At 38.1% G+C, this 15,656-nt stretch overlaps 1 protein-coding gene across 6 annotated transcripts in view; it reads left to right on the top strand.

The window, feature by feature from the left end:
* Positions 1-15,200, top strand: part of SPTSSB (serine palmitoyltransferase small subunit B) — a 31,571-nt gene extending 16,371 nt beyond the window's left edge. For 5 of the 6 annotated variants that reach the window (XM_049710529.1, XM_049710531.1, XM_049710530.1 and 2 more), the window contains one exon: positions 12,543-15,200. In XM_049710529.1, coding sequence (XP_049566486.1) covers positions 12,575-12,805 — 231 coding nt within the window. In that variant the 5' untranslated portion in view covers positions 12,543-12,574 and the 3' untranslated portion in view covers positions 12,806-15,200. Of the gene's footprint in view, positions 1-7,351; positions 10,607-12,542 lie in introns of those variants that run through there. The other variant, XM_033412254.2, reaches the window with a different exon arrangement.
* Positions 15,201-15,656: the final 456 nt, after the last annotated feature.

Here is a 15,656-nt window from a genome sequence, read left to right as displayed (position 1 = left end):
GAACAACTCCCAATTTCTCCCTTTCTCCAGCCCCTGGTAACCACTATTCTACTTTGTTTCTATGAGATGACTACTCCAGATACCTCAGATAAGTGAAATCATACAGCATTTGTCTTTTTAGGACTGGCTTATTTCACTCGGGATAACATTCTCAAGGTTCATCCATGTTGTAGCATGTGTCAGAGTTTCCTTACTTTTAAAAGATAAATAATATTCCATTGCATGTATATACTATATTTTGTTTATACATTCATCTGCCAATGGACATTTGGGTTGCTTTTGGCTATCTTGAATAATGCGCTTTAACATGTGTATACATTTAATGACTTTTTCTTTTGGTCTGCTTTTATTCTCTCCATTTCTATTTTTTTTTAAATCTTTATTGGAGTATAATTGCTTTACAATGTTGTGTTAGTTTCTGCTGCATAAAAAAGTGAATCAGCTATATGTATACATAGATCCCCCTATTTAAACGGTTATTAACATCTTTAAGTCCACTGTTAGTGTTGCAACTCTGTTCACTTTTTACCTCTAAAAACAAATTGGCAGCCCTTGGGAACAATATCTACAGAAGGAAAAAGCCACCCAGAAGCTATATTCTTTCCTCTTTCCTTAGGATAATGGGGTTTTTCTTTCTTTTTTTAAAAAAAATAAAATAGTAATAAAGAGGTTCATCCTAGGAAATGACATTACAGTTAAAATCTTGACCTGGAAGCCTTACTCTCCACTCCCAAACTGGCAGGAATAAAGAAGGATACTTTTCCTGTTTCTTTTTTTTTGGGCTGCCTGGCTTGTAGGATCTTAGTTCCCCGGCCAAGGATTAAACCCGTGCCCTTGGCAGTGAAAGCACGGAGTCCTAACCACTGGACCACCAGGGAATTCCCCTTGCCCTGTTTCTATATGAGTCAAGGACAGGACACCAGGAAAAAGGCAAGGTATGTCCTCTCCTATTACAAGTTTCTCTTCCTATTCATAACATCTACTCAGCATTAACCTATGTGCTTCTCAGTTTTAATTTCACTATATGTATCTCCTTTTTGATAGCCACACAACATTGAAATTGATCTAACGTGAATTTGGTATTTCCTAAACTATTATGAAATTTTCTGTTAAAGTCAAATTCCAACTTTCCTTTCCCAGCCAGAAGTCCTTCATTCATAAATCCCTCTAGAGTCTGTCATGAAATGCCAAACAACCAGGACTGCTTTGAAATTACAGTTACTCAACGCACACTGTGATGCCCAGCGGCCTCAGCTGATAGTTGGACTAGAAGTACATGTTTTCTGTTGTTCTGCTTTTGTTGGTGTTAATGGAAATTGGAGGCCAAAAGGTTGGTTCAGATCTCCACAAAAACACTCTACTCTTGTGTATTACTCAAACCAACACCATACCAACAACTTGGCTAAATTGTTGGTGAGACTTTTTCCTCTTAGTACACTATTTCAGTAACTCACTTCTAAGATTATAAAACATTGAGTAACTTAGCTGCCTAAAAGCAGAAGCATGCTTTTACTTACAATTGTTTGTTTTTTCCTCTCTGAGGAGTCTATAAATTGTGCAAGCAATTCATGAATGTATAAAGAAAGTTCCTTAATTGCCCTATGGTTGTTTGATTTGCTTCTCTGGCTTTGATTTATCACAAACCTTTAAGTTGGTTCTTTTAGCTCCCTCTGAAGACTTGGACTTCAAGTCCATCACTTCTGGTCTGACTTCCAATATTCACCTCAGTATCAGCATGAAGAATTGCTTGCCAAAGGGTGACTGGAGAGTATTCTAAGATGACAAGGAAATTCCCTGGAAAATGTTAAGCAAGAATAGAACCTTCTGTGAGACACAGAAAACATTACAGTCACCCACAGAAAACTTAGAGCAAGACATTTGGAAACTGGGAAGCCAATAAACTATTGTTGTGTCTGATTTGTACATAGACACAATGTGAGGTTTTTCCTTTAATCATATAAATTTGTATCTTTGTGAATCAAATTGTGTTTACATAAAGAAGCAGTTTGTGATCAGGTCTCCAAGAACCATGACACAAGTTTGTGCAGTGCACAGCCCACACAATGGAATGTGGTGGCCCTGCCCAACACACATTTAAAGATTTGTGTAAAGATTGCAATGTCTTTCAAATAGTGGCTTGTGTTAATGGTTATATACATGTGTTGTTTTGTTATTATTACTCAATGTACCAGGAAGTTCATTCAGCAAACAAATAAGGGCTGAGGGGTTTTTTTCCCTGTAAAATATCCAAAGCACTCCATTGTTGAGGTAACTGTTATAGAACATTCTATGAAGACCCTTTGACTCTATAATAAAATCTTGCAAGTAGTTTAAAGTTGTACCAATCCACAAGGAACAACAACAAACACTACTATTACTATCATTATGACTCTTACAAATATTTCTAAAGAGCTCACAAACTATCCCCACATTCCTTACCATATCACTGAGACAGACTTAGAAGCAATTATCAATTATCTTCATTTTACACAGAGAAGCTATGACCCAGAAAGACTTTGGAACTTGCCCAAGGACACAAAGTAAAATGAATGAATGAATGAAGAGAAATAAAGATGAGAAGAAAAGATGAAGAGGAAAAAAAGCTGTAATAGAATTCAGGTCTCCAGATGTTCTCATCCTGGGATTTTTTTCCATTAGAACCACTTTTCTACCAATCTTAAATTTTTACTCACCTAGAGTAAGCCCTTGTAAAAAGCCATTTTAATGGGATTTAAAACCACTATAGAAGTGCTTTTTAATTCCCCCACAGAGTCCATGAACTTTCAACAGTATTGGAAACTTTAAAAGTATTTGTCCTATCAGTACCAGCTCCCTTTCATCCTACAAAAAAACAGATTGTACTGAATTTGACAGTATTTAGAAAACAATCTGTCTAAAACTTATTGCCTGAAAGCAGACAATGAGAATTCATAAGTACCTTTTATGTACCCCACATTGTGCTATGGGAATATTAAATAAGTACAAGTGTGGTCCCTACCTTCTACAGCCTTACAATTCAGTCAGCCAACCAGCCCACCAGCCAGTGTATAAGTATCCCACATTCCAGGCACTGGGGATATAGAGATGACCATGGCATATTCCCAGTATTCAAAGACCTCATAGTCTAATGGGGAAACACTGTACATGGCTAATTATAATACAGTATAAAAGCTACAATGGTAACCCATAAAAGAAAGCAATATACATTCCTTGGAAGGGTGGTCTTCCTGACCTGAGAATGTTTCATAGAAGAGAGAACATAGAAGCTACGTCTTGAAAATGAATAGGATTTTATCTAAAAGAAGAGGGGCACAAAAATATTTCTAGAAAAGAAAAGAGGATGAACTAAAACATGGAAGCTTAAGAGTGAATGGCATTTAGCAGGAGAGTTCAGAGATGATGCAGGAGAGGTGGAGGGATCAAACTGTGAAAGACCTTACATGAATGTTTCATTTCATAGGAAATGGAGAGCAACTGAAAAATAAATCTATAATTTTAGAAAGTTAATTGCAACAGCAGCATGGAAGATTGTAAGGTGAAAAGGAGACAAGTTGGTAGGCTATTTCATTAGTCCAAGTGAGAGATGGAGAGAGTCCACAGCACTGCCCAATAAAATTTTCTGCAGTGATGGAAATATTCTATATCTGTGCTGTCCAATATGGTAGCCACAAGCCACATGTGGCTAATGAGCACAAAAAATTTAAATTGCCACATGTGACTAGTGTCTGCCAAACTGGACAATGCAGAGACATCTTGGAGAAGCTAGCAGTTGAGATAAGCCTTAAAGGAGGGTTTTTCCAACTGCAGGTTGCAATTGGTGGGTTAAGAAATCGATATGGTAGCTCACGATTGGTATTTTGTAATGAATGAAGACAATAACATAGAACACAGCAGAATGAAACTGAATGGAATAAGAAATAAGATATCAACGTGCAGAGTATTATTTTGAGAGATGTTTATTTCAGTTATATGGGTATATGTATGTGTATGTGTACGTGTATGTACCCTGGATCAAAAGTAAAATGTACTTTTCATCTCTGGTGTGTTTGAAAATATTTGAAAGCCAGTCCTTTATGGAAGACTATTATTTAATTATGTTCAAAGTTATGAGGAAGAGTTTTGCAGAAAGGCAGAACAGCATAAGCAAAGTTCATTGGAGTTTGGAATAAGGGTAACTCTGGACCTTTCAAGACTTTCCTAATTATTTTTTTGCCTTCAAAAAACTTTAATAGACTTTATTGTTTAGAACATTTTTAGACTTATGAAAAAATTGAGGTGATAATACAGCAAATTACCATATACCCTGCACCCAGTTTCTGCTATTAACATCTTACATTAGTATGACACATCTTACAGTTAATGAGCCGACGTTGGTATGCTATTATTAAAGCCAATACATTACTCAAATTTACTTAGTTTTTACCTAAAATCCTTTTTCTGTTTCAGGATTCCATCCATTACACATTACATTTAATGGTCATGTTTCCTTAGGCTCCTTTGGGCTGTGACAATTTTTCATACTTTGCTTGTTTCTGATGATCTTGAGAGTTTTAGGTACTAGGAGAATTTAAGGTCAGGTATTTTTTAAGATGCTCTTCTGTTAAAATTTGTCTGATGTTTTTTCTCATTATTAGACTGAGGTTGTGGGTTTGGGGGAGGAAGACCAAAGAAGTAAAGTGCCATTTTCATGCCATCATATCATGGATACATACTACCAACATGAGTTATCACTGTTGACGGTGGCCCTGATCAGCTGGCTGAGGTAGCGCTTATCAGTCTCCTCTATTGTAAATTTATTCGTTTTTATCACCCTTTTTCACACTGTACTCTTTGGAAGGACATCACTCTGCTCCTTCTTTAAATGAATTCCTTAATTAAAGGAAGCCTTGAACTTGAGTAAATCTATTGAGTTCTTTCCAAAGAAAGCTACTTCCCAGTACAGACACAGTCTCTTTTTAGATACAGCATCTCTCTCTGCAGCAGCAGGCAGGATACTTTTTCCCCTTCTCAGGTTTCCAAGTTCCAAATATGAAGCACAAAAAAAGCTGGGTGATTGACGTAGAATTCCAAAATAAGTTGAGAAGGAGTTAACCCAAATTCAGTTGCAAATCCTTCTGACTTTTCTCTTCAGCCCCGGATTCTGACATTTTAGAAGGAAATTTAAACCAAAATGTGTTAAGTCTTTTTCCCCTCCTCCGGAGGGAAGGTTCATTTTTAGCTAATGTTTAGAAAGGGAAATCCCTTCCTTAGAAAATCCAATAATTTGGAGTACTTTCTTTAGGCAGAGGAGGGCTGCAGGATGAAGTCGTTTGCAGTATTTCCAAGGAAAGCGCCACCCTAACAAATCCTCTGCTACTCATCTTTCATTGTGGTTGCCTAACCTTTTACCACTCCTGTTCCCACGGAGAGAACCAAAACCAAAAAGCCTCCTGAGCAAGCCCAGTCTCTACTTTCGCCACCGCCCCGCACGTTCCCTTTTACAGCGTTCTCATTTCATGACTCATATACATGGGTTCATGAGAGCATGTGGGTTTTTTTATTGCTCTATTTATTCTAACCTTCTTCTCTGTTCAGGCCAGAAGAAAGGCTTGCCCCTGAGTAATGTGGATCACAAGTCCCCAGAATTCACCTTCTCATTGTGACAGAGGAGATTAAACTTTACTTTTCCCCACTGTACACAAATCTAGTGAGAGAAAAATACATTCAGTGACATTCAGAAATAAAAAATAGCCACTTACTCTCCAATCAATTATGAGATAACTTCTTAGGGGAATTCCAAGTCCTCACTGTTTTCTACGATCAGTGTCCCCCATTCATTCACTGGGTTCCCTTTAGAAATCACTCTCTCTCTTTCTGGTTCCCAAGACTCTCATAATCCTTCTCTAATAATCTCTTCCTTCCCCCGTTTCTCCCCCAACCTGGCAAAACTCTTATTCGGGTCTTTTATCCATGCTAAGTTGTACACTACTAACAAGAACCTTAGCCTTTGCCAGTTCCCAGTAATACTTGCAATAAATGAAGACTTTGCCAGACCTTCATTTTACTAGAGGAGAAGCTGAACAGTGGGATTTCAGGAAAGAGTCTTGAGTAAGAGAAGAGTAGAGCCTGGGGAAACTGAGAGAGGGTGAGGCTGAAGTCTTCCAGATACCTACACACTTGATTTCAATGTCCTTGATCAACTTTGAAGACCACAGAAAACCTCCATTGGAATTTTTGCTTCTTTCATCCAATGTCAATTCACGAAACACAGGGTATTCACCACCTGGAATAGTCCAGTCACTTTAATTCAGTTTGACAAACCAATTTGATGTCAACCAATTTAATATCAATTTATTGTTAGCCTCATAGTCTTGGTACTTTTCTTTAAAATGAGTGATTGGGTCTAGGGGATTCTACGGTCCATCCAGCTGCTAATATTCTAGGATTCCACTTTAGCTACCTAATACATGTGGTAAATATTGTCTAAAATATATATTTGTGGAATATATCCAGCTGAATGATAATCCTTAGGGGCAATGGCCATGACTGTCTCAGTCACCATGGCATCTCCAGTTCCTGGTGCGATTACCAGCATGGTAATAATTATTTTTAATAAATAAAAGGAAGTGGGGGAGAGGGAAAGCCTTTCACCAGTTAGATTCCATCTTCCTATCTATGTATTTCCTCCATATACAAATCCCTTTAATTGATGCTTTGCTTGCATTTTTGCTAATCCTCACAGCAGCCTTAAACATAAAGGATTATTATTTCCATTTACAGATGAGGAACTTGAGGCCCAGAACACTTAAGTAACTGGGCCAAGGTCACATATTCAGCAAGTGGAGAAGTCAGAACTTGAACCAATGCCTGTCCTTAGTCCCAAACCCATTATGAAAATGCAATAAAAAGCACTTTCTAAGCTACAGATAATCCTATGAAAACAGAAATTGTTTCTGTTGTTATTACAAGAGAAACCCTGATAAATCAAGTCCATTAAGCATCTTAGAATGTGGTACTACATGGATCCTCCTGAAGAAGGAGATGTTATCCTGTTTTTAAAACAATGGCCCATGTCTGTGGGTCTATTTCTGTTTTGCAAATAAGTTCATTTGTATCCTTTTGTTAGATTCCACATAAGTGACATATGATATTTGTCTGTCTGACTTACTTCACTTAGTATGATGATCTCTAGGTCCATCCACGTTGCTGCAAATGTCATTATTTCATTCTTTTTTATGGCTGAGTAACATTCCATTGTATATATAGTTTGGTTGTGGTATATATATATATATATATATATATATATATATATACACCACACTTATGGTTACCAAAGGGGAAAGGGGGTGGGGAGGGATAAATTAGGAGGTTGGGATTAACATATACACACTACTATATATGTAAAATGGATACCCAACAAGGACCTACTGTATAGTACAGTATTCAATATTTTCAATATTTTGTAATAACCTATAAGAGAAAAGAATCTATAAAAGAATACACACACACACATATAACTTGAATCATCGTGCTGTACACCTGAAACTAACACAACATTGTAAGTTAACTATACATCAATAGAAAAAAAGGAACATTAAAAAACAAACAAGCAAACAAACAATGACCCAGAAAAAGCCTTTCCTCAGGCCTCAGTATCCATCCCTCCAGGTAACAGTGCTGGCCCTTGCCTCACCCCCACTTTTTACAGAGAGCTTCACCCACTTTGTGTCCCACAGGGGCTCACAACCCTCCCCAGTCACCTGAAGGCATCACCACACAGCTTCAGCTGTTAAGAGTCAAGCCCATCCAGGCCACTGTACCACTGAAGACATACCACAATGTGCTTAGGCAGTGTCAACTTTGAATGCACAACCTCATTAAAGATTTAAGAGGGTTTTAAAAATCACCAAGTTTAGAGAAAAAATTAAAAGAAGGAGGAGGAGGAGAAGGAGAAGAAACAAACTACTTCCTCCCTCTTTTCCGTATACGGGAAATCACCTTTTAAAAAACATATAATTAAAAACAAGGAGAAGTGTGGTGTGCTTGAATAAAGTAAGCATTTTAAGTCTCTTGTTTAGCTTTACTGGGATATGCCATCAGGTCTTTAAGGACAAGTTAATTTCACATTTGATTGTGAAAGATTAAGACATTAAGATGTTTGCTGTCATCTAGCTCTAGGTTACCTGTGAATAATTAATTTCATGCCATTTTTGTCATCTTATTTCTCAAATTCAGCCTCTTTTCCTAGCTTCCTCCTTAGCATTTTTCCATGCTCTTTCCCCCTATTTAGTGCTAATTCCTGGCCCCTCATCACTGCATGTTTGTTACATGGTCCAGTTTGCTGCTGCCTAGAAGAGCATCTCCTGTCTGCAATGCCATTTTGGAACAGATTCCTTCTGAGGCTGTTACTACTAAGAGAAAACCACATAGTAATACTCAAAATACCCTTATTTAATGAATGAATGAATTCTCCTTCCCACATTACTCATCTTAAATTGTCTAAAGTGGTTGTCTTAAATCTTCCATGTTGTCCCATAGGACAGCAGTACCCAACCTTTGTGGCACCAGGGACCGGTTTCATGGAAGACAATTTTTCTCGGGGGTGCGGGTAGGGGGGGATGGTTCAGGCAGTAATGTGACATTGGGGAGCGGTGGGGAGCAGTGGGGAGCAATGGGAAGCTGCAGATGAAGCTTCACTCGCTTGCCTGCTGCTCACCTCCTGCTGTGCGGCCTGGTTCCTAAAAGGCCACAGACCAGTAGTGGCCCATGGCCCAGGGGTTGGGGACCCCTGCCACAGGAGACTTAAAAATGGACTCAAAAGGAAGTAAAACATATTACTGAAGCAAATCCAGACCTCAATATAGTGCATATTCTAACAATAGGTTGTAGCAGATCATTTACCAACAATAACCAACTCTCTTCTCACCTTTTCATGAGAAACAATGAATAGATAATCTTTAAAATTGCTTTTCATTAATAAGGGGGAAAAGTATCAAAGAAAAGGGGGATATCAATGCTTTTTATTGACTCTTTTACTTGAGACTGAAGTGAGATGTGACAATAAAGTACTTTTTACATGTCAGAGCTGACTACTGAGAGGGCTGGGAAATGATCCAGCGTACTGTAGAAATGGGCAAGAAAAAAATTTTTTAATCTTAATTCTTTAAATTGTTAGCAATATGTGACCAAGTTCTTACAGGTATCCAGCTCTGGTGTAATGCATGTTGGTCTGCTTTAGAACTGTCATCTCCTTGACTGACTGACTGACTTGTACAGTTTAACACAATGAACACTGACCACCTCACGGTTTCTACGGCTCAGAAATCTGGGCACAACTTAGCTTAATGCCTCTGGCTCAGGGTCCCTCACAAGGATGCAGTCAAGGTATCCACTGGGGCTGCCCAAGCAAGAAATTTAATTTTTGAAGAGAAAGCAATAGGCAGACAGTTAATTAGTAAATTTTTAAAAGCTAAAATATAGAGAGAAGAAGTCAATGATGTTTCTAAATGAGTAATTTATCTCATTTATAAAAATAAAAAGAATATTAAGAATATTTTAAACAGATTTTCAGTATATGGTTGATTCTGAATGAGTAACACCCATGAGACAGCAGAGGCATAGATTTACTGAAATGATTGGTATTCAAAATCATTTCAGTTTGGCTTTAGAATGCAGGGAAGGCAACATGTCCATATGATCTTAAAGGCTCATCCTCTCAAACCCACCACAGCATTCCCCTGTTAAAAACCTTTGGAGTCCCCTCACTCATAGGATCAAGACAAAATACTTTGCCCACTCAGCTAAGGCCCTAGGGCACTTGGCCTCACTCTGGTCATTCCCTTGACCGCCTATCAAGCTCCTTCCCACCCCTAACCTTTGCACAAACACAAGTTGATCCCTATGTCTTGTCCATTCTCCCCATCTGACTACTCATTTTATCTGTTAGATTCACAATCATCTCCTGGATTTTATCTCAAATATCTCTTCCCCAGAGACATACTCAGACTGGATTAGGTTTCCCACAGCCCCTTATACATTGCTCTTGCCCTTTAGGGCATAATACAGTAGATAATTATATATTTGTATACATTATTTGATTGCTACCTGTCTTCCCAACTGGACCAAGTTTTCTAAGAGGTGGGTCTGGGCCTGTCTGAGCCATCATTCTCCCACCTTCACCCAGCACAGTCTGGAACTTCATACCTGGTGAATGGACTCTCACACTCCTGATCAGTTACCTGGCGCCACCCCAAACTCTGTCTAGGTAATGAAGAGGAGCAAGTGTGGGTATCCATCAATAAGATTTTTAAAAATTAAATTTAGTTTGAAATATACAGTTGTCTCATGGGACAGCCGAAAAGCTCAAATAGGGATACCTCCTAATTTCTCTCTTTCAGCCTATCAGTGGAAAGTCTTGTTTGCTTGGATAATATTGTTCACTGAAATTATCACTTCTTCTGTCACTCATTTTCTTTTAAACCTTTGACCTTTGCTCTTTCTCTGCAACCAGAGTTAGGAGTGAAAAAGAACATTGGAGGTAACTTCTCACTGAAGTCCACCTGCCAGGACAAACCATTCAAATCCAATTACTTCGTCTCCACTCTGGCTTCTAGGAGACTAAGTAAAGGTATTATCTACTTATTTGGATTACTCTGGCCATTATTACAAATAATCATGACCTGGAAACACAGAGACTTTCCCACTTTAAGTTTTTGTGGAAACTTTCCTTGTCAGAAAGTGTTCCTTACTATCAAAGCCAAGTTATTGAAAGTCAGCAATAGCCTACCGTATCCCACTTAGGTCGGGACTGTGAGTCATCTATAATTATTTTTTTAAGTTGGTTACTTGTCATTCATTCATTTACTCATTTGTTCAGCAAGTATTTACTGATGACAGTCTCTGTGCCAGGCATTAGGATCATGAGAGTCTCCCCATAGCCTGAGTCCACAGTCTTATGGAGCAAAAACATCTTGCTTTTACTCAAAAGAGAATCAAATAAAAGAGAGATACATTCAGGTCAGAACACAGGAATGATCTTCAAAAATATTTAACTGTGATTTGAATAATAAAAGTTATCAAGGTGGACTTAGATGATGTAGCAGCATGATACTCCTAGGAGTAAGCACAATAGGTACAGGCCAGCTTGTCTCCCCAGGGACACCCACCATATCTCTGTCTGCAAAATCTTCCCAAGAATCTTTAAGAAATGAATGAATAAATAAAAATTGGTATATCGGGCTTCCCTGATGGTGCAGTGGTTGAGTCCGCCTGCCGATGCAGGGGACATGGGTTCGTGCCCTGGTCCGGGGGGTTCCCACATGCCGCGGAGCGGCTGGGGCCGTGAGCCATGGCCGCTGAGCCTGCGCGTCCAGAGCCTGTGCTCCGCAACAGGAGAGGCCACAGCAGTGAGAGGCCCGCGTACCACAAAAAAAAAAAAAAAAAAAAAAAAAAAAAATTGGTATATCAAAAAAAAAAAAGAAATGATAGATGCCCTTCCTTCTAGGAGGTTTTCCACATAGTTTTAACTGTGATCCTATCTGAGGGCCAACAAAACATTTTTATATGGTTTTCATAAGTTCTCTACCCAAAAACCAAATGACCACCCAAAGGTACACTTTGGGCTTCACCTTTGTTTCAGAGGTCCCAAGACCATCTATATGTCCAGTGCCTCACTAGAAAGACTCATAGGACTCAACATATATTCGCACTCACAGCTCAGGTTTATTATAGCAAAAAGATATACAACAGGATCAGTCAGGAAGACAGACACGGTTGGAGTCTGAAGAAATCCATTTACAGGCTTCAGATGTTCTCTTCCTCCCATGAGTGGACACACCAAGTGTGCCTCTTTCTTTACCAGCAAAAAGTGCAGTGATACATGTCAATGTTTCTGCTCAGGGAAGCCCATTAGAGACTCAGCACCAAGGTTTTTATTGGGGCTGCTCACATGGACACTCTTTGCCTGGCAATTACAAAAATTCCAGACTCCCAGAATAAAGCAGGTATTCACCATAAATTACAGTGTTTGCACTGTCTAGGCATAGTGAATCATCCTTATCCATTAGGGAACAGAAAGAACATTCCAAAAGCCAAGTTCCCAGATGCCAGCCAAGGGCCCTTCTAAAAATAGCAGCCTCAGGTTTGCTATATTAACTCTTTTCTGCACACTATTCTTTAATCTTCTACCAGAATATATGCTGTAGGAAATAGAAAACTCACATTTATCTCTCTAAATGTACAGGGCTAAAGAAAATGTGGTTAGACTCAACTGTAGATATTATTATCACTAGAGTTATTACTAGCAATTATTTTTAGATGTCACTGTTAATAATATTATTGCTATTCATTCTAGTAGTAATTATTAGTAGTAATGGCAATATTATTAATTCCTATGATTAATATGTTGTTATTATTTCCATATAATATTCCTATTAGTAATTCACTCAATGATCATTAACATTCTTTGAAAATTTTTGACATGCTGAGATCATGAAAATATCAGAAGATTCTGTGTTTAGTGCCTTATTTTTTTTTTTCTTCTAATCTGTTACCTTTTTTAACAGGACAGACTTTCTGCAGCTTGAAGGAACCAGCCATGGATTTCAAACGTGTGAAGGACTATTTCTCCTGGCTCTACTATCAATACCAAATCATTAGCTGCTGTGCTGTCTTGGAGCCCTGGGAGCGATCCATGTTCAATACCATCTTACTAACCATTTTTGCTATGGTGGTATACACCGCCTATGTTTTTATCCCAATCCACATTCGCCTGGCTTGGGAATTTTTCTCCAAAATGTGTGGCTATCACAGTACAATTTCTAATTGATCTTGTTTGTAAACTGTGAACTGGCATTACATATGTGTACGTTGCTTACAATGTATTAATTTAGGTGAATACTGTAGCTTCTTTCACTGTCTCACCTGAAAAGCTCTCTCCTCTCTATGCACTCTTATATCCTGCCTGAAATTTGAGATAGATGTCTCTTTAGGTTCTTTTGTACGTGCTACATTGTGCATCAGACCATAGATAACACAATGACCTTACCTCACATACCATATTCTCTCAGCTTAAATCTATGACTTTAGATTTTGTTTTTAATTGGGAAATTTCATATCAACTTTTTCTGGGAAGTAGGCTCATAAGAGACCTATCAGAATCATATTTAAAATGCTCTCTTGACACCTATTCTATAGTGAAGGATAAGGATATATTTTTTAAAAAATTGTTCATACACTACTGTCAAAAGTATCCTATCCTTGTTTACAATATACAAAAAGATCTGAATAAATTATATAGACCCCCTAAAGTCTTATTTTCTAGTAACCTGCTGATACCTAAAATTCTTTTACTTCAAGCACAAAAGAATAGGTTGAAGGTAATTATCTCCTTTCAGACATGGTTCATGAATTGTTTCAAATGTCTCTAAAAGTATGGCTTTATAACAGTTTAAAATCAACAATGTTGATTTTAGATGACCCAGTAAGTATTATAATACAAAATCATTTTAAGTGTAAGAAAAAATATACAAAGTAAATTCAGATACTGTGACTTGTGATGCTGCCTTGCCTTGCATGATGCTGGGTGAAAAGAGACAAGAAATTGCATCCTTTCTGTGCTTTCACTCAGTGGAGGGGTGGGGTGGGGGGAATCATATATTGGGCTACAGGAAGAAAAGCTAATAAATAGGCTGGAAGTAATATTCTACCAGCAGGAACTTGACAGCTCCAGTTAAATGTTTTGATACAGTGGCTCCTTTGCAGAGCAAAACCAAGACTTATTAAATTTCCTTCGAAGTGTTTATCTTAAAAACAAATACAAGTTTTTAATTATACTGCTGAATCAAATGTGAATGCCAAAGGCAAAACCTTGCAGTTTTTCTTTCCTCTCAATAAATCTTAATGTTAGTAATTCTGAAGGGTAAAAATGTAAATAGTTTTTGAACAATATTTGCACCCTTGTTTGTGTTATGAAAAAAAATTTTTCCAAGGAGAGCTAAAGAGAAAAATGTTTGGCATGCCAAATTAGCTTGCATGTTTGTTAAAAAACCAAAAACACATGTTTTGAAGATAAACCAGATCTGAACATGTATGTGTTGATTTTTGCAAAATAAATTAGGTTTAATTTTATAAATAAAATATCCACCTTCAGATTTGCTTTTTTCTCCTATTGCACTAAATATCTAGGTGCTTACATCCATATTTCTCTGCAAACATCATTTCTTAGTGATCCAAGGTGGTAACTGATCTTAAGATGGTAGGGTAAAACTACTGATATATTTATCAAGAGTCTTCTCCATGGTGGACATGTTTTACATGTTGAAGTAGGTTTTAAGGTCTCCCAGTTACAGGTAAGGGACCTAGAACTTGGAAAAAGTACATTTCTTGTTCGAGGTCCTTTAACTACTAGTGGCAAAGCCAGGAAGCAAATCCAGGTCAGGACCACACTGGGCCCTGAAATATGTGCCACATGGAAGCCCATGGAAGGACAATGTGAGCAAATGAAAGTTAATGGGCTGGGGATCCCAAACGTGTTAGAAAGCAGAACGCCATCAATAAAAGGGGTGAGGGGCTGAGGAGACAGCCAAGGTTGGAGTAACAAGCTCAGGTCCCAGCTCTGCTTTTGCGGCTTAGCGGTGCTGTGTTCACCCATTTCTATGCTGTCCAGGCCCATAGGCCTCTTTTAAAAGAATGCTTCACTTTTAAATATTTAACAGAGGATTCTCAGTTAAGCTTGAACTTGAATGCGTTCCCAGTTCACAATGATTCAACACCCTTATATACATGGACCCCTGCTAAGTACTCTTGGAATTCAATCACAAAGATACTACACTGACCTTCTAAAAATCCTCCTTCTAAAATAAGAATCAAAATATTATAAATGTGAATAGACACAGTAAAGCTTAATAAAGGATATTGCAAAGCACTGCCCTAGGATGTTACTTCAAAGGTAAGCATTTCCTCTGAGCGATCAAAATAATAAACACAGGGTCCAAAAAATATAATCAAACATAGTTTAGAAAAAACTATCTGCATGCAGAAGGGAAGAAAGCTCTACCTGCTCTGCTCTGTCAATTTTCTAGACTAAGCAGAGATGCTCTTTACCTTGACCATAGTTAGCCTAGATTAGGAACATTTATATGCTTTTCTTTTGCTTCTGTTATTTGTATATTTCAATGGTATGTACAGAACTTTTAAAAAAAATAAAGCTAAGAGTTTCATGGTTCAAATGGGCTTGCATTTGTCACTCACTAAACTAGGAATCATAAAATATTCCTTCACTGGCATTGGCCAAGTAAACAATCGCTTTTGTCTACTTGTGCAACAAAAAACACAAAAGGCCAAGAAATCAGGCAGTTTGAACATCAAGATAGGACTGGTCAGTTTTTATTAACAAGTCACACAAGCGAAAAAAATCGCTAGTCAACATTTTCTGCTTATTTCTTCTATCACTAACATATTTGGGTCTTCTCGCTAGTGGAGGCTGTGCCTCTGGAAGGCAGGAAATTTGTCCTTATTTCTGCATCCTCAGTTTCTGGCCCAATGCCTGGTACGGAGCTGAGCAGATACACATCCCACGAAACATGACGTAGTTCCCCATACCCTCTTTCCACTCAGAAACAAGGAAGCTCAGGATGTATAGCTTCAGGCTATTGACCAAAAGAGTAACAGTCTTCATT

The sequence above is a fragment of the Orcinus orca genome, chromosome 5 (genome assembly GCF_937001465.1).
Source record: "Orcinus orca chromosome 5, mOrcOrc1.1, whole genome shotgun sequence".
Lineage (NCBI taxonomy): Eukaryota > Metazoa > Chordata > Mammalia > Artiodactyla > Delphinidae > Orcinus > Orcinus orca.
Note: the sequence above shows the minus strand (reverse complement) of the source record. Positions and strands in the feature narration are given on the sequence as shown.